Source organism: Myiozetetes cayanensis, unplaced genomic scaffold (assembly GCF_022539395.1).
Source record: "Myiozetetes cayanensis isolate MyiCay16 unplaced genomic scaffold, myiCay2020 scf1, whole genome shotgun sequence".
Taxonomy (NCBI): Eukaryota; Metazoa; Chordata; class Aves; order Passeriformes; family Tyrannidae; genus Myiozetetes; species Myiozetetes cayanensis.
Window position 1 is genome coordinate 34,795,212 of NW_026086604.1, and position 23,732 is coordinate 34,818,943.

Here is a 23,732-nt window from a genome sequence, read left to right on the forward strand (position 1 = left end):
TATGCTTGCTAAACAAGAATTATGTTTATTTAGCTAGTGAATCACCTAGAGGAGTAAATTTTCACTTTCATGATAGCAATCTGTCAGGCTTGCAAACACCCAGAAATAGGAATTAAAGATTATTTTAAATGTAGTTATAAAGGTCATAAAAAGTCTGATTTAGACTGAGGTACATTTACTCAAAACTGAGATTCATTGAGTGGTAGCAAACAAACAGTTCCTCAGACAAATGCACTTTTTTCAGTATACATGTTACAGGAAAAAAATAAAGAAATGTGCATTAACTGGTGGTGTCCACCAAGCTGCATATCAATATTCTCTTACACCAAACAGTTTGAAACAAGGGAAATGTCATCCTAATATAATTTCATGTTACGATTCATTTGGCTAAACTGCAGCTTAGAGTTGCTTTGCCATATTAAAAGATTACTACAATAATTTTCACATGAACATTTAGACTTCGAGTTTTACTCCAGGACTAAATATGGCATGATTTGCTTTTAATCTGTTGAATAGCTAAAAACTGACAATTAAAAAAACTACAACAAAGAAAAAATTAAGTTGAAGCAATGTGAATCTCACATCATTGAACCACTTCTAATGGTTAAATGTTAGTATTTAACAAATTCAAAGAGTTAATGAATCCTTGCATTCGTTCGGTCTCCTGTGCCTTAGCTAGGATGCATAAATACAAAAGACAGCAGATACTGGTAAAAGCTTCAGGACAGAAAGTGCTTGACGAAGGTACAGTTCTCAAGTGTGTTTGGTGAGAGAGTATAAGGGCAGATGCACTGATGAGAACCATTACAAGAAGAGTCAATTTCGTGTTAAAGTGTTCAAAGATGTCACCTTAAGCAGAAAAAAGCTTTAATAACGTCTTCTTAGACATATTAGGCATTTCCAGAGTCTACATCATTAGTGTTGTATTCTAGCAGGACATCTCCATATAGTTATTGTTTGTTTCTATTTCTCTCCTGAAAAAAAAACAAAGACAAAAAGAGGAAAATCATATTAATAAACACAGATCAACATTATGTGCTTTCTTCTCATTACAGCAGTTTCATTGCTTGCAATTTATCTAAACTGGGCAACAAGCTCTCAAAAAAAAAGCTTCAATTATTTTCAAGAACATGAAATTATCTAGTTTAAATCAATTCCTTAAAAAGAAACACAGAACTACATATCAACCTAAAAAGCAAGCATGTTCCAGAAAATTGCTATGAAGAAGAAAAGAGTTATAATGTCACTTTTAATTAGGTTACAATTAAATATACTGCACAAAGTGAACTTAGTAAGGAGACCAGGGACCTATAAACAATGCAATCTTCTGCTTGTCAAAAAATGCTCTACTCTCCACACATTATATCCCTGAAAAAATATGCTTTTCACAGGTATCTCCTTCAAAGCCCCACATAATAAAATGTTTCAGAGTATCTAAGATCAAAAGGTAAAGGAACTATTTGGCCCAATACCTTGTCCTCCATACAAAAGCTCAAACGGAAAGAAAAAAAATTTTTTTTTTTTAAAAGGCCATTCATATTTTTTTTAGAAATTACTTTCAATAACAAAATTGAAAATCAGTGAGATAGGAACGGCTACAAGAAAACTCACTTGAACGTGAGCCTGAGCTGCAGCCCAGGCCATACTCACCTACAAAGCCCTCATTGCATTGCAAGATGCCACACTTGGCATTAAGGGTTGAAATACTAATTGCACTGTATCTCTGTCAGGGACTAACAAATCTGTACTCTGTATTACAAGTCTAACAGAATAAATAACACTTTCAGTGCTTTATCATCATCCTCTGTCTTCTGTATTTTGTTCCAAGGTAAACATACACTTAACCATTATGGCCACCTCTAGGTAAAAAATAAAAATGGATCAACAAACTATATCTTGTTGCTTTCATAATATATCTTCTAGCCTGTAAAAAAATGCTATAGCTTGAGCGTAAAAAACTAGACCTTATCTTCCAATAGCATTTTCCATAACACTTCTCTTTATCTGTACAACTGAGCACTTTAAACACATGTATTAATATCTGCATGGAAGAGAGGTAGGTTCCCATTCCCATAGAATAAAAACTACAAAAATACTTCCCCACGTTTTATTATTGCATCACACAGCACATTACAAATGGAACATAAACATAGCAGGGAAAAACAAAATAACCCAGGAGGCATCTGAACAATTATTTCAAAACCACTTGATCCAATACCACGTTGAAACTTCATTATGCTAGAAAGTATTAAGGAAAACTTCAAATTAGCTTATGAACCCACACAGATGCTGCTAAAAAGACACTGTAGTGAAAGAAGAGGATACGAAACATTTATACTAGTTATTACTAGTGATCTAGTCACCTCCAAGAAAAACCAAGTTGCTTCAAGATGAACACCAAAAAAGTAAAGCTTGTTCTTGCTCCCAATAAGCAGCTCATGATCCCAGAAGCTGTGTATCTAAGAGTGGGCATTTGCTAGGGTAGAACTTCCATGTATTTAAAGCACTTGCACTATTCTGCTAGAAATCATTTTTTCCTAGTTCAAAAAGATATGAATAATATTTTCACAGTAGGATACTGTTTTTAAAACATAAGATTTATAGTACCAGTCATTAATTAACACAAACTGTTATGGTAACAATGCACTCTAGGCTGAAAACAGGTGATCAGTGGCCTCATAGCTCACTATGTATGTAAGGCATGCAGAAATAGCCTGCTCATGCACATCTCAGATTATTATTCTAAGTATCAGCAGACTTCAGCTGCAACAACTACACAGCGTTGATAAAACACTACTGTGGTATTCAGTAGAAGCCTATGAAACTGCAATGTTAAAATACTGATGTTTTATATTAAACAATTTTAAATACAACCTGCATAGAACTAAAATCATGGGCTCCTGTTCATCTGCAAGTATTACATATGTAACCACTGAATTCAGTTGTCTAGAAAGACTCTGCATTGCAAACTGACCGACCTGCTGCTTTGTGAAGCCACTGAACTCAAAATCCATTTATAAAAATTCAAAGCAGAAAATGAATGATATCCTGACTACCAGTTTCCAGTTGATGAAATAAAGGATGTGTTGCAAATTTCATGTCCTTTTTGAATTCTACAGAGGAAGAAGGCTTCAAAACATCAGCACACCTTTCCTATAGTCTCAAAATACATACTACTACATTTATATTTAAATACTTAAAGCAGGCATGCAAACCTGACATTTTTTCAATGCAAGTGAACAGTACATTTTTTTTAATACTTGTAATCGGTGACATTTGGTATCTGTACAGCAAAACAGAGAGAAAGAGGACCTGATTTATTCAAACCCCAGGCAGTGGTACTTCCCTCAAAAACTAACACCCCTACAACTCTTAAGTCAGATCATACTCCAAAATCAGTGTTTTCCTGTCTCAAAAAGCATTTTTCTTCTGGTGATTATAGACAAACTAGCAGAAGACTTTATCCCCAGAAGGTTTCCACCACAAGAGCAGAGGAAGTTTCTGGCATAACCCACTGGATTTCCCTACATTTCTCTTTCACCCATTTAATTTCGTTTCTTCTTCTTTGTTCGGCCAAGCGAAACTTTTGTCCCCTCTCTTGCACTACTCCCAGATGAAAAGCTTCTGAATATTTAAGTTCCCTACCAAAGGCTAACTTCACTTCAGAACTCACCAGGGTCAGGTTACTCAGCTTTAAGAGGGCTTTATTACCAGGACATGGAAAGTAAGTACCATTTGAATTAGAACCATGTGGGAACATATGGGTTAGTTAAACATACCTGCCAGCTGCAGACCATGTGCTAAGCAGATTTCACACATGCAAATAACTTTCTACACAAACCAGCAACACCAAGTGAAGGAGAACCTCAAAAAAATGTTTAGGCCACAGAAATGTGCATCAATCCAGTGCAAACTATGGAATTAACTTGGTCTTAACTGTGAGGCTGATTTACTTCCAAAATTTAGTTCTCTGAATTCAGGGCATTAATCAAATGATCCCATGCTGAAAAAGAAGCAGCAATGTAATTTATCCTCAGATGTAATGAAATCCCTATGCTAACAAAATTTCAAAAATCAAAGCCTCAAAAACATTTCCTGGTCTGATTTGAAAAAAAAATACTGAGATGCACACAACACTGACTTTTGGATTTCTTTATCACACAGAAGGTAAACAAAAAAAGCCTCATTTAAGTTGTCATAACGTAAATATAGTCTAATAAGACCAAGAAGAAACTACTACAGTCCTTGGTTGTTGTATATTTTTTTTTCAAAGATCCCACAAACTGAAACTTAAGGGAAGATCTGAAAGGGCATCTTTGGCTGAATTTTTATAGCAGTTGCAAGTGTAAGCATTTCAAGGTACCCATTTTGAAAGCTACCCAGGATTGCAAGGTTGCACAGGCAAATTGCAGAGCTCCCACACAGCATCTCCAGTACTAGCAGCTATACTTGCAAAAGACCACCAGAATTTTGCTAAACCTTTGCCTCTTAGTGCAATGTTTAAAGCGTTCGTGCCTGGAGCTGTCTGCTTTGCACCTCTCCCAGGAGGTAGCATTCTTTCAACAGCTTCAGAAGTTGCTTTACTGCAAACTGTGATTTCATCTTCAACTTAAAAGCCCTGCTCATCTGCAGTGTAAGCTAACATGTCAGACTGCATTCTGTGAAGTGAGGCACAGGCAGTCTTCTCCTCTGCCAACTGCGCTGCGTGGGCAGGAACACCTGGCAGAGCCCGAACAGGCAGCTGTAGAGGTGGTGAGAAGAACCCACAGCAAAGTTCATGCAATCTCATTTACTAATGGCATCAGTCACAATCTGAAAACCATTTCACCCCAGTGTACCAATACAGCTAGGACAGCATAAACATTGACTTTAGTGCTTGAGAACCACAACAAAAAAAGATTACTGAGAAAACTGAAAAATGCCAGAAATCATTTACTCCAATTATGACAAGGATATCATCGGCTCTTAACATAAACAGATTACTGAAACTTTTAAAATTGTGTAAAATATCAGTTCTTTTTAACTTCTCACTCCTGAATTCCAAACTAGAGAGGGTACATCTCTCAACACAGATATTATCTCAGAACCAGATAAAAATATTTAAATGCATTTCTCTGAGAAGCACTTCTGGGAATTCTGGGAAGATAGGAGGGAAGGATCTCTACAATTCTTACACAGACCTAGAAATTTTCCTGAGGAGTTCCCCTCCCTAAACATTCATTATCTTCTATTCCTTAACGCAACATGAAAACCACAAGGCACAAATTAAAAATCAAAGTTAACATACAAAGTTGAATGAGGTTTTACAACTTCAGAGTAGCTCTTTCTCCTGGTAAGTCTTATGAATCATCTGAGACCCTGCTACTGCAGTTCATTTGAACTACAGACATAAGGTTTTCAAGCATATAAATATTAAGAAATTCCAAAAAAGCTACAAGACCTAGACTTCTAATTTATTTATTCTTCCTATTAGTTTTGAAGGTATTTTACTTATTTCAGTCTCTGAAACATACTTAGCAACAGGAAAAAAAATGTGAATAAGTTACAGTAAAAAGGTAAATAACTAAATTTGAGCAGACTCATGCATTGTTAGTAGAATGTAGAGAGACCATATTATTTTATTATGGTAATGATAAAGGCAGTAAGAACTTAATCCACATCTGAAATTCCACAGGGTACAAACTTTCAGAAGGCATAGGTGGAGAACGAAACCCAACTATTTTAAAGACATCATACAATAACACACAAAAAGAAAAGGCTCTGCAGAAATCAAGCTTGAAACCCCTGAGCCATAAAAGCCCTTCCCGTCTTGTTTTCCCAGGCAGATACTTTCAGTGACTGATCAGCTAATTCTAGCTACAAGTAGCAAGTGCTTCCTTGCAGTGGTGTACATCACCACACATTGAAATATTGGACTTTAATTAGCTACAAGACAGCCATTTTACCAAGCTCATTAAAAAGTAAAAACACCCACAAAAAAACCCACCCCACACATAGACCCCCAAGCCTCTTGATCCTCATTGTTTGTTCACAATGCTCACAGTATAACATTGGCTTTTGAAGACTGACAATAGCTTCTCACTAAATCTATATATGACCTCTGTCCCAGCAAAACAAGCAGAAAGATGACTTTGACACCTTTGTTAATTTTTTTCAGATGCCCAAAGCAACAAGAACATATTATTTAATTGCTCTGCTAAGGAATCTATAGTAGTCTTGGAAAGGAAAATGACATTCACTGCAGGGCTTATAAAATACACTGGGGAAGAATTTCTCAGGTAAATTTTCTTTAAGCCTCACCACTCACACTCTTTGCACACATGTGTAACTCAAATTCCAATCTACCATGAGGAAACACGGACTTATTTTACCTTGGTTTCCCATTATATTTTATAGGGAAATGCAATGAACGTGCAAGTTTATGCTTATTTTTTCACAACTGACTATAACCCCTAGGGTACAGAAGCAAAACAACAATTATCTGTCAATATTAACTACACAACCAATCCTCTGAAAAAGATAACACAGAACTGGGCTGAAACAGCTTAGCAACTAATAATTTCAGTAATATCACATTTCAACTAAATGAATATGAAGGTTTAAGCAAATCAATTGATATAAACCAAGCAATCCTAGTTCAGCTGAATCTACAGAACAGCTTTAATAGACACACAAGATCTGTATATTTTAAAGTGCCATTTTTTCCAGGAAAGCACCACCAGCAGTGAGTTCCTGCTAACTAGCCCATCTGCAGTACGAATCAATGAAGCAAGGCTGAAGTACTTTGTGAAGAGACACATAGGTTGAGACTTCCTTGCAATATGTAGGCATATTTCTCCCCTGCTAAGTGCAGGAAAAGCATCACTGTTCTAGTCAAGTTGTTTTTAATAGAGCACTGAAATCTGAGGAGATGTAGCAGGAAGCAGGAGGTTACATCATGAATTTTAAGAACTATTTGTGTATACTAAAGGTTTTGCTTTTGGTCTGGAATAAGAGATTTAGAATTACTCCTTTGCTTTAGAAAAAGGTACAGCTGTCACAGATCCAGCTCAATTCAAGTTCAAAGTCTTGTCTTAGTCAGCTACCTTGATATTTAAAAACATTATAGCATTAGATTCCAAAGAGTGACTGGTCTCTTGAGCATTAAGGTAAACCACCTGGTTGATATTCCTAGCTTTTCCAATAGGGGTCCCTATCTTACAGGAGAAATTGGTCTTTCAAGTCCCAGAGTCAGAGAAATTAAATCCACTCTGTAAAAGACTGTATGCTTGATTTTGCAGGTAGTGATTTCAAACCAAAAAGAAAAATGTGACAAGATCCATACAAGTGTTGCTATGAACTAAGACTGCCTATGAGTTTAACTACATTCCACTTCCTTTATTCAACAGCCCAATACTGCACTTTCCCTCTTGCATCATCCCTAGAGAAAGGCAGGCCACACCACTACTCAAACTCCTACACAGTCACTCTATACAAGACCACATTATAACATCCAGACCTCTCCATACTATACCCACCCTCTAATGAATTCTAAACCCTACCTTGGAACAGAAACAACCGACTACCACATGCACAGAGATCAGGCACATTTGAACTCTCTGTAACGTAAGAACTTGCAGCTCATTTTTAAGTGTTTTGAAAAGACTAAAGATGCAAAAGCAAATGAAAAGTAAGTAAGTACATCATCACTGGAAGGAAATTCTGGAGCAATATGTCCAAAATTATTCTAGCTCCAAATAATCCTCTTCTCCCATGACCAGGGTACATATTCATCTCATGATTATCAAGGGAGAACAAACCATCTCCTGTTTCTACTTTCTCAGCCGTGAGACCTGCAATATCACTTTCAATTATGAAGATGAAACTGTTGGTAAACATGAAGTTCAAGGAAATTGCAAAATAACGTCCCTTGAAACATCATAAAAAGCATACAGGAAATTCATATGTTTCTCAGAAGATATTACATAAAGCTGTTTGAGAGGGTTTCATGTTTATTACATTAACTTCTTTTAGATGTAAATAAATACACAAACTTTTAAATGTTGTCTAGTACAAATACTCAACTGCATTAAAAATTTTGGTCAACTACCTGCTTTCCTTGACTTGTACAAGGGCTGTGCATGTATCTATATCTGATTTCGACATTATAATCTAGTACTTTCTGGCTGGGGGCTAAGGGAAAGAACTGCTTACAGTGCACTCTTAATGGGTATCTTCTCCCTTCTTTCAAGATATTTTAAAGAAATATCAAATGAAGTATAAAGTCAGCAATGTCCTGGAAAGGAAAGGAGTTACACTGCTTAACACGGTAGCCTGATTACGACCTAATTACCAGAGAAACAAAAGTTACATTAGTATCAAAAAGACGGAGGGGAAAAATTACTGCTTTTGAGAGTCAGGAAGTTCTAGATATGTCAGCATTCCTATTACAAGACATAGAGTACAACAGGAAGAAGCTAACATTTTAAATGCTTGTTCATCTGTCATTTAGAAGCTTCCTGAAAAGTAAAAATATTTCAAATGCAAATTAGATAAACAAATATATACTAAATTCTTCTCTCATGAACTAAAATTAATTATTTTTCTGGACTATCACACTAAGAAAAATATCTAAAACATTCTACAGTTACATGAAACCACGGTATTTTTTTTCCAATGTATGGAACAAAAGCAGAATTCTCCATCAAAAAGCACCAAAAGAAGTCCTAGGGTAACAGGTAATTGCAGGTTAATAAACCACCACATGAGGGCAAGGAAGTTGCTGCCTTCCAAAAACTGCATTTTTAATCAGTCATACATAAACATATGAATTTCATTCATATATTTACTGAATATCAGGGGCATAACTAATACTACAGATGGAGGGTCTTCATTTTCTAAAATGTATTCTATTTTCTAAAATGTAATTATGTCCTCTTCAAAGCCATATTTTAAGACTTATCTTCATTTTTTTTAGATCTTATCAATACAACTTCCTGCTGAAAGACAATAAAACATGTTTTTAAGTAATACACATACAAATAGACATATTTACGTCACAAGGCAGCAGTTAACTCAGGACTAAGGGCATTCCAGATTATTTCAATATACATCTGACAGAACTCAGGAAAAACACCACTCATTTCTTTGATCCTTTGGTAAAAGATCACAGCATTTGTATGTTTAAAATAGGCTACTGGAACCAGAACCGTAAGAGAAGTGTGGAACAATTACTGCACAACCTCAACCATAGATACCCTGCCCTGTAGATACCAGGGTCACATCAAACACTGGTAGACACTAGAATTCTAATATTTATGGTTAAAGAGACTATTCATAGTCATTTGTAAGTAACCTTTATCAAATGGCAAAGTTACTGAAGTTTCATGTTAATCAGAGACTATTCCTTGCTTTTTCACAAGTATACTGTCATATTTTAATAAAACATACTGCCAGGTCATATTGGAAATGAATAATTGATCCCCCTGAGTTGTTAAAATTAAACTTTTACAACCAATTTTTTTAGGATAAGTTAGCTGTAATGATGAACAGTTATAAACTAAATTAAATCCCTAAATCATACGCTGTTTACAATGTTTAGATCACTTGCTGTATGGAAGTTTGTTATCACCTATGCAACAACAAAACATTAACTGAACTTCAAGGAACATGGAATTGACTACTGCTGCTTGATGTATTTAATATTTTATTAACAGTAATAAGCACGTTTTTCATGACCAAAACACTGGAAACAAAGTGACTGGCACAGCTGCCAAAGAAAATGAGCACAAACCAAATTTACACTGTTTTACTGGCAGTAGAGAGTGCACATATATTAACACAGCTCCAGAAAAGCCTAAATGGCACTAGGTAATAAAGGATTACTCAATTAACCATAAACCAGACCTTACAATACTAATTGTTGCATTTGAAACTTGAATCATAAAAGAGTATGTTTACAATGTAAAGACAGGTTGCTTGTACATTGTGTGATAAAAGAAGAAACCCAGAGATTTAAAATCAACACTCAGTCATAAGAGAATGATAAAGATGAACTCTTAGTAAATCCCATTAGTTTAATTTGGATTTTCTATACTTTAAGTCCATATTTATTTGCTTAAGGCATACCTCAAATCCATCTACAAAGACAAAACCTGAAACTAACTATACAGTTCTAAAGCAATTTTTCATAATTGGTCATAAAACCAATTTGTATGATGCTGTAAAAGAGCCAATGGCTACTGTGCAAGTATCTTGACAAGTATGTTTTCTCTTAATAGTATAGAGAAAGGTAACTGTTTACAAAGAAATGCAGAGTTCAGTACCTGAGTCACACAGATCCTGTATGCTTTACCAGAAGATATCAAAGGAAACAGCAATGTTCCTTTATTACACAAATATGCATAATCACAGTCATCTCGTTAGAGACCTACTAAATGCTGAAATTAGTACTTTGAATTTTAAGTTTAACATACATAGAAACACTTCCAATAACCTACATTCCCCCTCTCCATTAAATTCTGTGGCTTTCGCCTACTACTGAGTGAACAAAACCACAAATAAAACATAATCTTCCTGAGTTGCTAGGGCATGTCTGAATTATGATTCCTTTGGTAAGTTTCAAAAGTAGATCCTTTTGAAGCACACCAGTATATTTGTACAGTGCCTTAAAACTTTAAAAATTAATAAAATACTGAAACATGAAGGCTATAGAGACAGATTATAACCTTAGTTCTCCTGAAACATTACAAAATCACAATCAATCCCAGAATCATAAAATATCCTGAGTTGGAAGGGACCCACAAGGATCATGGAAGTCCAACTCCTGGCCCTGCACAGAACAGCCCAAGAATCACACCATGTGCCTGACAGCATTGTCCAAACACTTCTTGAACTCTGTCAGGCTTGGTGCTGTGACCACTTCCCTAGGGAGCATGTTCCAGAGCTCAGTTACCCTCTGGATGAAGAACCTTTTCTTTTATCTGACCTAAACCTCCCTTGACACAACTTCAGGCCATTCTTTCAGGTCCTGCCTGGTCAGACTTTAGAAAAGATCAGTGCCTGCCCCTCCACTTCCCCTTGTGAGGAAGCTATACACTGTGGTGCTGAGGTCGCCTCTCAGTCTCCTCCAGGGTGAACAAACCAAGTGATTTCAGTTCCTCTTCACACGGCTTCCCCTCTAGAACCTTTGCCATCTTTGTGGCCCTTCTGGATGCTCTCTAATAGCTTTATGTTTTTCTTATATTGTGGTGCCAAAAACCGCACACAGGACTCGAGGTGGGGCCACACCAGCACAGTCAAGTCCCTTGACCAGCTAACAATGCTGCACTTGATAAAGTTGTACTAAAACCTGAAAAAGTCAAAGTTTGTCCCTTACATTGAATATTAGTTAAGAAGGCAGTCCATCATCCCATAATCAAGTTAACATGGAAGTAACAACACTAATGTAGGGCATTTTCAGTTTTTATTTTAGAAAATAAGAAAATTTTCAAAAGGCATTACACACCCAACTAGGTATTCATCTACCCCCCAAATGACAGAAAACTGCCAACACAACAATTTATTGCAGAGCCATGCAATAAAACTGATTTGGGATAAAACTCATTTTGGATATGCCCGACACTGGTCTGTATACAACGTGTGTTGAAAGATCAGACATGTGCAGAGTGGTGAAACCACTGCAGTACTAGAAACCTAACAGAAGTAATGAAGCTGCGAAGTCAGAATTGTGTCAGCTTCAAGTGAACAAATTCACAACTTCACAGGTCACAAGGCCACTAATTAGCCTAAACCCTAGACTTTTGGGTTTTTTTATTCCATAGGTGGTGTGACAGGATGAACAGAGATCACTACCACCCAACTGCACTGCTACAAATTCCCATTTCTGAATACTTGCATATCATCTAACTGGTTCAACAGCTCCTGAAATGTTTCTAACCATGAGACAAATCATGTACTTACCATTACTGGCAAGTCTGGAAAGAAAGTAAATATAGGAAAAGTAAATGGTGAACACAAGTGTTATGACTAGGGAGAGTACACGCAAGACAAAGTAGACAGGTACTATAAACCAGATTGAATTAAATATCTTTTTGCCTTGTCTAGTTTCCCGAAATACCTTCAAAACTAAAGTTTATCACATTTATCACATGTATACTCTTCTTTGCAGAAATGGAAAGTACACATTACTTTTTTAGGAAATACACTATCAGAAAGGTCCAAAAATGATTTTGACACTGTATAAGTCATCACTGTATTGCTTCTGTGTTTCACAAAAGACAAACTGAATCTAGAGGAAAACCTGCGTTTCACAGTAATCATGCTGTTAACATTTAATTAAAGCAGAATCAAAATGCTTTGTTAAATAAAGTAAGCTGCTTCTGTAATTTTTGGTCCTTTTTATGACATCCAGAAACTGTAAAAATCTGAATTACAAGACTTCAGTTATGGATAATAAAGTCAAATCAGTCTTCACTTAAATTGAAGAAGTAGAACATGTCAGATGTCTGCTTATTCAGGCCTATGTTAGTACTGCAATCAAACACATGCCTGCACTAACAGACAAGTTAAGAGAAACTAAATCTTTTCACTAAGAGCCAGTTTTATCAAGTACAGTCACTTTGGGTAAAAAGCACAACTTTCTGATTCAACACCTGCACACAGAAACTCCAGCTGAATAAAAAACAAGGCTTTCAAAAACATAATAAACAGGAGAGCTACTATAATGACACTGATTTCTTACCCTACGCATGGCTTCCTCCTCCTCTTGACGCTTCTCATAATGTGCAAAGTCATCAAAGATTGAGGTGGTATGCTTGAAAGTAGCAATTATTTTAAGCACTTGCTTGGCTTTTTCTAGGGGTACCTCTTGAGTGTCCCTCGAATTGGTAACCGGTTTGTTGTCATTGTTTTCCAAGCGAATGTGCCGCAGTTGGTTATTGGGAACGTCTTTGACAAAGATCCATTTGACATCAAACTTCCCCTTCCACTTATCCTGAGACCAGACACCAGCATATGCATTGTAGTCCACAACAGACTTCATCTCAGCCACTCCACAAAAGTGTCCACTGCCATTCACACTGAAGAGTAAATAGAGTGGGCCTTTTCCATTCAGAGAACGGTAAGCAGCATCCAAGCGCTTATTACCATGCTCAGTACTACACCAGATAGAGTACTTAATGGAGCGATGAATATCGTCCTCTGAATAACTTTTGATTATAAACACACGTCCGTTCTTCAGATTCCAATCGAAGTCTTTGGGATTGTAGTTGTTTATGGCCTTTAGTTTCTCCAGCACTGGGTGCACTTCCACACCAGAAGGTGAGGAGCTGACAGATACAACACCTAAACCAAAGTTCTCACTACCAGCTCCATTGTTCTGGCTGAAGCCCACACCCCTATTACGAGGAGCTACCCAGCGGTTTTGCAACTGTTGCTGCTGCAACTGGTGAGGCTGGGCCTGCTGCTGAGGTCCTTGTTGCTGCTGTGGTTGCTGTGGCTGAGGCTGCTGTTGAGGCAGTTGGCTTTGCACCAGTGGTGGTGGTTGAATTAATGGCTGAGGCTGCTGGATTATAGTCTGAGGAGGCAGTACTGGTTGAGCTGGGGGTGCTTTTACCACTGACCCTTTGTCATCCCAAGTTCCAATATTCATGTTGTGTTTTATAGGTGGTGGCGGTACAGCAGGGCCCCCAATGCCTACATTACCTTTAGGCTTGAGTTTCGGCTGAGGTTTAGCAGGTTTCCTTGCAATTGCAGCCCATGAGGTTGGTTTAGGTGCTGAACTGCTAACTGGGGGCACGCTGTTAGCTGCAATGCTTGTCATACCTGTACTGCTCAGAGCTGAACCTACAGTTTTTGTTACAGCAGCCGTCATATCTCCACCGATTTTCAGTCCAGTCATGCCTTGCTCAATGCTGCTAATCCCAGGCACCTTGCTCAGAGTATCACTGCCAAATCCAGCCTGTCCATCTGCTATGGCTCTCCCAAGAGAACTAGGTGGATAGCCATAACTGCTGCTGTAAGCAGAGCTCTGCGTTGATTGTCCCTGAGATCCACTTGTCCCCCATGTAGAGAAGTCTGCATTCCCAGGAAAAAAATTAAATCCATGCTGCCCAAGAAATGGAGGGGTATTTCCTAATGCCCCAGGTTGACTAAATACACCATCAGGTATGTAATGGTGTTCACCATTACTCATCTGTCCATAAGTTGTCAAATATGGCATTGGAGGGTCGCCTGCAGTTGACCATGCTGCTTCACCTAAAGAGTATGGAAATCCAATGGATGGAGCATAATAGCTAGGCATATATGGGTCTGACATTGGTGGATAGCTGTTACTCTGCAAGAAAATAAAATAAAAATCAGAAATATTGACAACTACACTCAAAGCAAAATTAATGCACTTGTAACTTCCACAATTCCTCCCAGCATAAAAGATATCTGTCAGATACGACCATTTTTTTTCAAGGGACTGTCTCAAAGCACTAAAGAGCCCCATTTTTTGCAACATACTATCTTTACTTTTAGTTACTAAGCTAGGTTAAAAATGTCTCCATGCCCACAGTCTCAAGAAAATAACTTAAAGTTAGCTTAAAGTACCTTTAAAAAACAAGTCATAACAACTGTACTTTCATAACTAAAGAAAAATAGCTGCAACTATGATTTTAAGTTTTGGTATTCTTAGCTTCTGTCAAATTTCTCACTTCTGTTGGAGACACCGACAGAATATTACAGTGAAATGGATGCAAGGCTGCAATAAAACCATAACATTTCCATGCTATTGAGAAGGGGCATTAAATCAGTACTACACCAGATAAACTCCTAGGAAATGACAGAATTTACTTCTTGAGACATTTGAAGGACTAGCCCATATGACTTCTGATGTTGTTTTGGGGAAAAAAATGCACATTATCATTCTCTAGCTGATGCCTCCTTAATGTTGAATTCTTGTGGGAAAAAAAGTGAAGGAAAGCAAAATTCTCAAAGTTTTTTTAATAATTTGCACTTTTTCACTCTCTCAAGACCTTACAAACTTAACACAATCCATATAAACTTTTGGCTACAGAGGCAACTCACAGCTCTGAAAGTCAAGTCATTAACTTCTTGGCAGAGAAGTTGTACCAAGCTGTAGTAATATTAAGTTTCAATCTATTATGCCATCAGCTGTGAGCTACTTCTACCACCTTCAAAAGAAATCATGTCCAAGCACTTAATATATTCTCAGAGCCAATAAAACTGTTGTTTTGAACTGCATCCAACAGATGATAATTTTGTGGCAAATGTAAGGGGCTGGGTTTTGGTTTGGGGATTGTGTTTTGGTTTTTTGGGTTGTTTTTTCCTCAAGTTTCTTGTACTGCATCTTTTTGAAGCCAGAACACAAGCACAACAGCAGGAGACATCAAAGTATTGCTTTTTAACTGAAGCTGGTCCACAATTCTTAGGAGTACTTTACCTGTGTAAGATATCACATGGTAAGACAAAATACGATATAAAATTGTATTTCAGTGGATATTGAGGCAAGTAAGTAATGCTAAGAAATATCCAAAAATTAGGTCTGGAAGTCAGTTGAACACCAAAATTAACTTCAAGGCAGTAAACAATGTTCACTTACCTGATTTGTCTGACTACTTAGATATGGCTCAAAATCATCATCATTTACTGCATCCTTTTGATGAATCGAACCGTTTTGTACTGAAACTAAAAGTAAATCTGTATTAGTATATTTTCTGGAAGATCCATGCTGCACTTTTAATCTAGGTAACACTTCCTGATCACCTATGCATTGAAATACATATTATTGTCAAGCACACATCCAATTTAAAGAAAACATCTCATTTTACCTATCATCATGATCAGATCTCAGGAGAGGTCTGCAAAGATGGCAACTAGAACAGACTATTCCTGACTATTCTTTCCTGAGATCCATAGACAGAGCAAAAACTACACACACACTTTTATTTGCACAGGCAGTAAATCCAGTGCTTCCAGAAGTACCAGACCAAGTGCAAATGTGCAGACCAACCAGATCTATAGACATATTCAATAGGTTTGGGGAAAGTTGCAACATACAGCTTTCTCCTGCTAGGAGGAAAGACAGTTACCCATCAAGACAACTGTGAAGGGCACCACTATTCAGATATTTAACTCTCTATTTCCTACATAACTGTACTGCCTTAGTGGTATCTCTGAAGCTCTGGGTGGATGAAGCAAGATAGAAACAAGAGCTTAAGTCCCAAAGGATGATTACAAGCCTTTCCCAACATATATGCTACTATATGCTGGAATCTCTTCCTACCTGCTCTTCTTGGTCTCCTATTACCTTTCATTTCATCTAAGGCATTACACCTACCTGGAATTTTCCAGCTGCCTAAATTACTTGAAGTGTCTCTCTACCATCCCCCAGGCTACTATTCAAACAAAGCCACACTGCAGAAATTTCTGCTAAGTTCCACTGTTTCCCATTGTGCAAACCAGAATAAGGATTTAAACCAGCACTTGCAATTATACAACTGGAAGATGAAGATCTCTTCTCCAAAAAAAAAAGTAATTTCTGGTTTTCCAAATGCAACTTTTTTTTTGTGTTATATAACAAAAAGGTTTAGTGAGGGAAAAAAGTTTCAGAATGATCAGTAAGGTGCACTCAGAAACCATGACAGCAGAAGTTACAACAAAACAGCAGATTTTCTGACAGCTTAAGACTCTGAGTTAGGAGCTGACTCTGTGGTTTCCCTCTTTAGCAAGTGCTTCTGAAAAGCATATACAACCATGTAACTAAATCTTCAACTTTGTTGAAATTAGTGTTTAAGAGTCAGGGAGGAGGGGGGTTTCTGCTTCATTGGGTAAAGGGGCGCTGCCACACAAAGCTCACATTGTAAACCAAGTGCTGCCTGGACTAAGTCATTTCAATTTTTTTCACATTTGACTTCAACACCTCTAAAACAAAACTGCCTTCAGTGAACGAAATTAGCTGAAAAAAAATGACAAAGGTATAGATATAATCACAATGAACAATCAAAATCCTGGAAAATTTTATTAACTTCAGACAGCGGTAAAAAGAGGTAAAAATTCATAATTTAACACAGAAGAGAATACAGGTTTTTTTCAAAGCAATTATCTGGGAAGGAAGAAAGCAACTTGTGTTTTGAATACCTTCTTGAAGTTTTAAAACTCAAAACACTTGGCACTTCAGTTATCAGAAACTGGTACAGAGCATTTCTATACTAGTTACAATAAAATATGACCAGCAGTGATGAGCACAATAGGGTCTAGAACTGGACAGAACAATACTCCTAATTAAATACCACATTTAAATTAAAAATTAGGTGTTTGGGGTGCTTTTCCCCCATAAATGAAAAGTTTCAGTTAAGGTCATTAATTATCCTTAATTTACACACAGTGGTAATGTATTAATGAACTGGAACACTGCATTCCTCTTTAGATTTGGCCCAGTTCCACATGGGATGAGCCTCAAAACATTTTGTCCACGTCATGCCCACTTCTTAGACTTCACCAAATAGTACAGATAGCTCAAATACAACTCTGTTATAATGAAAAACATGGGCAGTAGCATCTAAGTTTCTTAAAAGCATGCAACCACAAATAAAGGAATAGACAGCTGTACGACAAGTCTAGTGTCCTATCAAAATTAATCTCATACTGACTGCTAATCTTCATAAAACGTGCAGGTGCTGTGTTTATTGTTTCACAAAGGTCACTGAAGACAGAATTATTTTTTGGTTTGACATTACAACTAACTTGGAATATTCTCGTAAATATATTTTCTTTCTTGCTCATTTTGCTGACAAAATATTTCTACACAGATATTTTTCCTAGTAAACACATACATTTCCCTGTGAAACAGCATCACTAGAAGCATGTTTCTTTGGCTTTTCATTCTAACTTTACCTTATGTGTTAATAGTGAAGAATGTAGCCCACACAGACATTTAACAAGAGCAAATGAATGCCTCATTCCCAAAATCTCATATTAAGTATTCCAACTGAACAGGGTAGTGATGAAAATGCTAACTGAAACTAAGCTACAGATACTAAAAATATCCGTATCAATACAATGATAAAATACCATATACTTCCACAAACACTGTGAAAATATACAATGTAATTAGATATTGGGAAGAAACAACTCATCAAATAAAGGAATATTCTTTTAACTGTTACTGTCCTTGGAATAACCATTTGCAAAATGCATAAATTCTAGCCAAAGGCATAAGAATAACTTTTTCATTAGAAGCTGTCACATCTTAATGTGAAGAATAAATACTAAATGAACAAGTAACATTTCATTGTTGTTTTAAACCTAATAATTACATTTAAGCTTTCTACAAAACAAAAATTTATTATATACAAATAAGAGTAAAAAACAAGTCAGCACCTTCCTATGACAGGTGTGATATGCTGGCACAATAAACAAAAGCGGAAAAAAGGGATTTCCAGGAATGCTTTGTTTCTCCCCACCACTATGCCCCTACAGGACATAATTTGATTGATGTCAGTTCTGATGCTTTATGTCAACTGTACAGTAGTTGACAAGTTGAATAAGAAAACTTTCACGACAGGATGATTTAGTCATTGAAGTCTTTGAAATACCAACATTAATATCCAACATAACAGATGGATAGTACTGTTCTACACACTAAAACGTCAATCCCACAAATTCTGGTCAAGGGAAACAGCACAGTACACCAATTTATCAATTAAAGCATCCAAAACATTTTAATAGACAAAACAAATCAGCTACCGCCCAATATAATTTACAGGTCTAATATTTTTCATTTCAATATGAAATATGCATACATCCCTTTTACTGCTCACTCACATTCTCAGTCTACCAGGCATGTGGACAGCTTCTACCACCCTTTTTAACATCACTACTCTTATGCACAGAACAAACTTCAGATTAGTCTGTTAACTCAGTATTACATCTTCCTTCAAAGCTCCTTTAAGCTGAGACCTACCATGACAACTGAAAGAGACTCTGTTAACATGTGGTCAGGAAGAACTGCTGATACTGACTTAATTTATCCTCTTGAAAAAATCTCTAACCCAAAGCCAACTACTCGTGCTACACTGTGCTACCATTTTCAATCTCACAGACCTTTAATCTAATGCTACATCATAACAGTTTCACTAAGCAGACATTACACAAATAATTTAACAAAGCAGAGATTATTGCTCTGTTCCACTACAGTTTTCACTGAAGTCATATTCTCACCAAGAGAATACATCAGAAGCATTCATTATTTAAAAGGATGCACTCCATAAAAAAATGCAAGTTCAGAAATTCAAAAATCTCTTCCTTACATAGCAAACCGAGAGATGTGTTTTGATTCAAATATTCCACTGCAGTGACAAATTATAGAACACAAAAATATGCTAACATAAATAAGCCAAAGTAGAGCTGACTAGTGCATTTTCACACACTGCAACATAACACCCAAATAGAAATGCTTAATATTTTCACTCCAATTCACATATATATAGTTCAAAAACTACCTGTATGATTCTCTAACAGATGCAACTCAGTAACCTCACTAAAACTGAGAAATAGAAATTCAGTAATTGTTAAGCCACAAATTACTTGCTACAATGAATTTGATTTTTCTTCTCATTTAAGGGTAACATGGAAGGTATACCCACAAACTGCTGCAAAAACATCAAGTAGTTAAAAACTGCAGTTCGGGGGAAAAAAAAATAAAGGTATTAGAATATGAGAGAAAAATTATTCAAGACTGATCAACCTAAGAAGGTCTGAGGAGGTAAACACATGTTCATTTTTCTCTGAATGCAGAGAAATTAAAACAGGCCAAATTCAGCAAGGTCTGGGAGCTCTCATAAGCAATATATGTAACAAGAAACAGATAATCTGCACATAGACTGAATAATAGAATAAGTACATTGTGAATAACATTAAATGACAGCTCACAGAGAACAATTAGATTAGTTCAGATAATGAACAGAGGGGGGCAAAGAGTACCTGAGCTCCAAAAAAAAAAATTGTTTCTTATCTGCATAAGTATAATGAGTATATTAACACACAAAGGTAGCTGTGTGCATGCTATTCTATAGCCCAGTTTGCTGAGCAGCTCAGAATTAAATGGGCCCAAGTGCACTGTTAAGGCAAAAAGAAATTCCAAATGGAATGTTAGTAAGAAAACAAATTTCAAACCAGAAACTAAGATACAATCTGAGATGCTGTTTACAACTGACTTGCCAACAATTTTAGAGAGAAGAATATTAAGTTAGTAGAAATTAGTAGTTCCTTCTTTCCTTGTGGGAAAGAAACCCCATGGAGTACGATATTTAAAAACTAAGATGCTGACAGAAATATGAAAAAAGCAGAAAAAGCAGAAGATCTACAAACACTGATAGAAGATTCTATACTGATGCTAAAATGAAGAAAGACCACAAAAATTTTGAGAATAAGGAAGGTGATGTTATCTGCTCAGATATGAGTAACTAGTCACGTGGTTGCTGTATAGCAAACTAGGGAAGCTATTCAAAATATTCTCCCTCTGATTCTGTTCGCTGCACAGAAAGACCCAAGGTGTACTGGTAAAAGAGATTATACAAGTGTACCACAAAGTCAGCTAAAAAGAAGTAACTATGTTACTGTCCAACTTCTAACAATAAACTTTTGCAAAATAAAACATTTTAAATTGATGCACTTCTGTGCCACAGTAAAAATGCTGGGAAATAACACACAATTTCCTGTCATCCTGCTCTGAAATAAAAGATATAGTACAGCTACTTCTTCCCATGACTGTCTAAAGACACATGATCCTACATAAACAGCAACATTACAGATTTATACAGAAATTTGAGGTATTAACTTACCTTTATTCCCCTGTCCTTTAGGTCTCTGAATGCAGGAAAGTGGGAGGAAAAAAGCAAAACAAGTTCAGTTAGAATCCTTTAATATTAACTTCAGGGTAATTACATTTATTTGCCAATTCAGCCCTTTTAGACTTAAATATCATTTAAAAATATTATTAAAATCATTCTATTATAAAAATCCTGTGACATTATATAAAATATTATAAAATATTACAAAACCAAAACCTGACAGAATTTCACAAAAAGAAAACCATTGGAATAATCTAGTATTTTACAGCATATGAAGCTTAAATGGTGTTGAAAAACTGAAGAAGTGAACTTTGATTGCCCCACACACACCATGAAAAACATAAGCAATAAACATAAAAACAATGCATTGAGTAAAAAAAAAAATTAAATTAGTAGCTTTAATTACTGACAATTCTTGAACTTCATTATGATATGTCATCTTTTAAATTGACTGACTACAATGCCTTGCTTTTTAGATATACAAAGGAATATATACTGATATTGCAGGTTGAACTTCAGGTTGTGCATTCTTCACCTAGGCAATTATGTTGAGAAAATGATACAGCCTGTACGAAGCTTTCACACAATGAAATAATACCTTAAGGGGGATTTTTTTTTTTTTAGGATTAGTCATTACAAAACATTGTTAATCTGTCATGCACTGAGAATCAATGTAACAGTACAAGTTACAGTATCCTTAATTCCTCTACAGCAAGATAAAATCGTTTAGAAAAATAAACATTAGTCCATGAATATCTAATTCATCTTCTCACATATTTTCAACTGAGCACGAGTCTCCAGGTTCCATTTAGTCCCGAAGAGCTCACTATTCAGAGGTTTGAAAGTTTAGGAGGTAACCACCTCCATGTTGCTTTCACGTGTATCTGTCTCAGAGTTAGCAGTACACTGTACAACACTGCTCCCTCTAAATCTGCACTGGTTAGTCACCTCCCTCTCCTACAACCAGAGAACTATCTTTGTAACCTTAAAAATCTCAGCTACCCCGTTTTATAGGATAAATCTAATCCAGACACAAAGGTATGTAAAGACCAAGATACACGGAACTAGAAAAGTTGGGAAGAAGTAGCCTTCGTGGAAGCCAGAACAATCACAAACTAAGAGATCACTGAGCTAGAAATAAGTCTTAAAGGCAACTGTGCTTAAAGAGCATGCACAGAGACCAAAGAAACAAAACATTAAAGGCACGGAGAGAAAATAAAAGGAGGCAGGACACTGCAGGGCCAAAACTTTTGGGGAGTGGCAGAAGCCCACGGAGGTAGCAGACACCAAGACAGAACCGTTTCCAGCCTGAAAGAAAACCCAGCAGAGGCCTAGCGAAGATAAAGAAATAACAAATTCTAAGCTCCGCGAAAGACCAACTTAAAAAAAGTGCCCAACAGCGCAAGGACATAAACTGAGAGCTGGTGGAAGAAGCGGAGGCTGGAGGGAAAGGAGGGAGAAGAGGTGGGTGAGGAAAGTGAAAGGCAGGAAGAGAAAGGATGTGGTAACGAGGAGCCAGAGGGAATTAGGGGTGTGCAGGGGAGAGGAGACGGCGCCGGGCACCGCGGGGAACCTGGCATTGAGGCGCTCCCGGAGCGGGGCGAAGGAGCGGGAGCCCCGGGGGGGGCTTGGCGGGGAGGGCCAGCCCGGGTGGGTCCCGCACAAAGGGGCCGGGCGGCGGCGCGGGCTGAGCGGGCCGACCTGGGCGCCGACGGGCCCTGCGGTCGGGCAGGAGGCGGAGAGGCCCTGGCGGATCCGCGGTTATAAATAGGGCCGGGAAAAGGGCCCGCCATCGCGGCTCCCAGGGACCATCGCTCCCCATGGCGGCGGGGAGGGAAGGAAGCGGGGAGGGAAGGAGGGAGGGAAGAGGCCGCGGACCGCGCCGCCCCGGCGGCGAGGGAAGGTGCAGGTGGCCGCCCTGCCGCCGCCCCCCCCGCCGGCGGTAGCGACGGGCCCGGGAAGAGGGAAAGGCAGGGAGCGGGCAGGCGCCCCTCCGCCCCGCGGCCGCTACCTGGTCGACGCTGGTGGCTGACATTCTTCACGGGGAGCCGCGATCCCCTCGCTCCGCTCCGCCTGGGCCTCGAGTGATTCCGCACGCCGGGGCCGCTCGCTCGCCTCCGCCGCCTCCTCCCCCTGATTGTCGCCGCCGCCGCCGTCGATCGGGTTGCCGCTGGAAGGAGCCGCCGGCCGGACGCAGCGCCGCTTCCCCCCCTCGCTCCGGGCTCCGCTTCCCCACAATGGCGGACGGGCTCCGGCTCCCACTTCCGCTCCGCGCCGCCCTGACCTTCCGCTCCCCCCTCCGCCGGCGGCGCCGCCGACCTTTCCCTTCCCGTCCCCGCCTTCCCCATGTCACGTGGCCCGGGAAGCAGCGCCGCGCGCGCGCGCCCATGGCGCGGGGGGGCGGGGCCGGAGCCCCCGTGGGAGCGCGCGTGCGCGCGGCGGGAACAGGGAGGTGGACTGGGATGGTGGAAGGGGTGGGATCCGCTCCCGCCTCCGACGGGCCGGGAGCGTGCCTGGGGCTCGGGAATGCTCGGAGGCGAGCGAGAACGGCGTGTCCCTGCGCTCCCCCGCGCGTGAGCTGCCGAGCTGCCGGGCCGGGAGCTGTGCCGGGCGGGCGGGAGACGGCGGGGCCGCGGGAGGACCCGGCCTGGCCGCCCTGAGCGGCTGCTGCTGCCCGCCGGAGGCTCGGGCAGCTCCTGCCCACCGTCTTATCCTGGATCACAGAGTGGGTCAGGTTGGAAGGGCGTCATCTGGTCCAACGTCCCTGCTGAGACATGGTGATCCCAGAGACACGGCACAGGACTCTGTCCAGACAGTTCTTGAACATGTCCAGTGAGGGAGACTGTACAACCCCTATGGAAAATCTGTTCCCATGCATGGTCCCCTGCACAGCAA

General features: G+C 38.8%; 2 protein-coding genes across 2 annotated transcripts in view; one reads left to right on the forward strand and one right to left on the reverse strand.

The window, feature by feature from the left end:
• Positions 1–23,200, reverse strand: YTHDF3 (YTH N6-methyladenosine RNA binding protein F3). Its single transcript, XM_050328955.1, has 5 exons — positions 22,849–23,200; positions 20,829–20,853; positions 15,587–15,672; positions 12,722–14,314; positions 1–974 (listed from the first exon to the last, which is right to left on the reverse strand). Exons 1-5 carry the CDS (start codon positions 22,870–22,872, stop codon positions 951–953), a joined length of 1,752 nt encoding a protein of 583 aa, XP_050184912.1. The 5' UTR covers positions 22,873–23,200; the 3' UTR covers positions 1–950.
• The window catches only part of LOC126647092 (aspartyl/asparaginyl beta-hydroxylase-like), a 724,697-nt gene that overhangs the window by 124,633 nt on the left and 576,332 nt on the right, over positions 1–23,732 (forward strand). The window lies entirely within an intron of this gene.

Excerpts from the sequence above, each read along its gene's own strand:
- YTHDF3 (XM_050328955.1), bottom strand. The coding sequence starts at position 22,872 with ATGTCAGCCACCAGCGTCGACCAG. Across the intron at positions 20,854-22,848 it reads CAGCCACCAGCGTCGACCAG|AGACCTAAAGGACAGGGGAA; the intron begins GTAGCGGCCGCG and ends TCCTGCATTCAG. Across the intron at positions 14,315-15,586 it reads TAAGTAGTCAGACAAATCAG|AGTAACAGCTATCCACCAAT; the intron begins GTAAGTGAACAT and ends ATTTTCTTGCAG.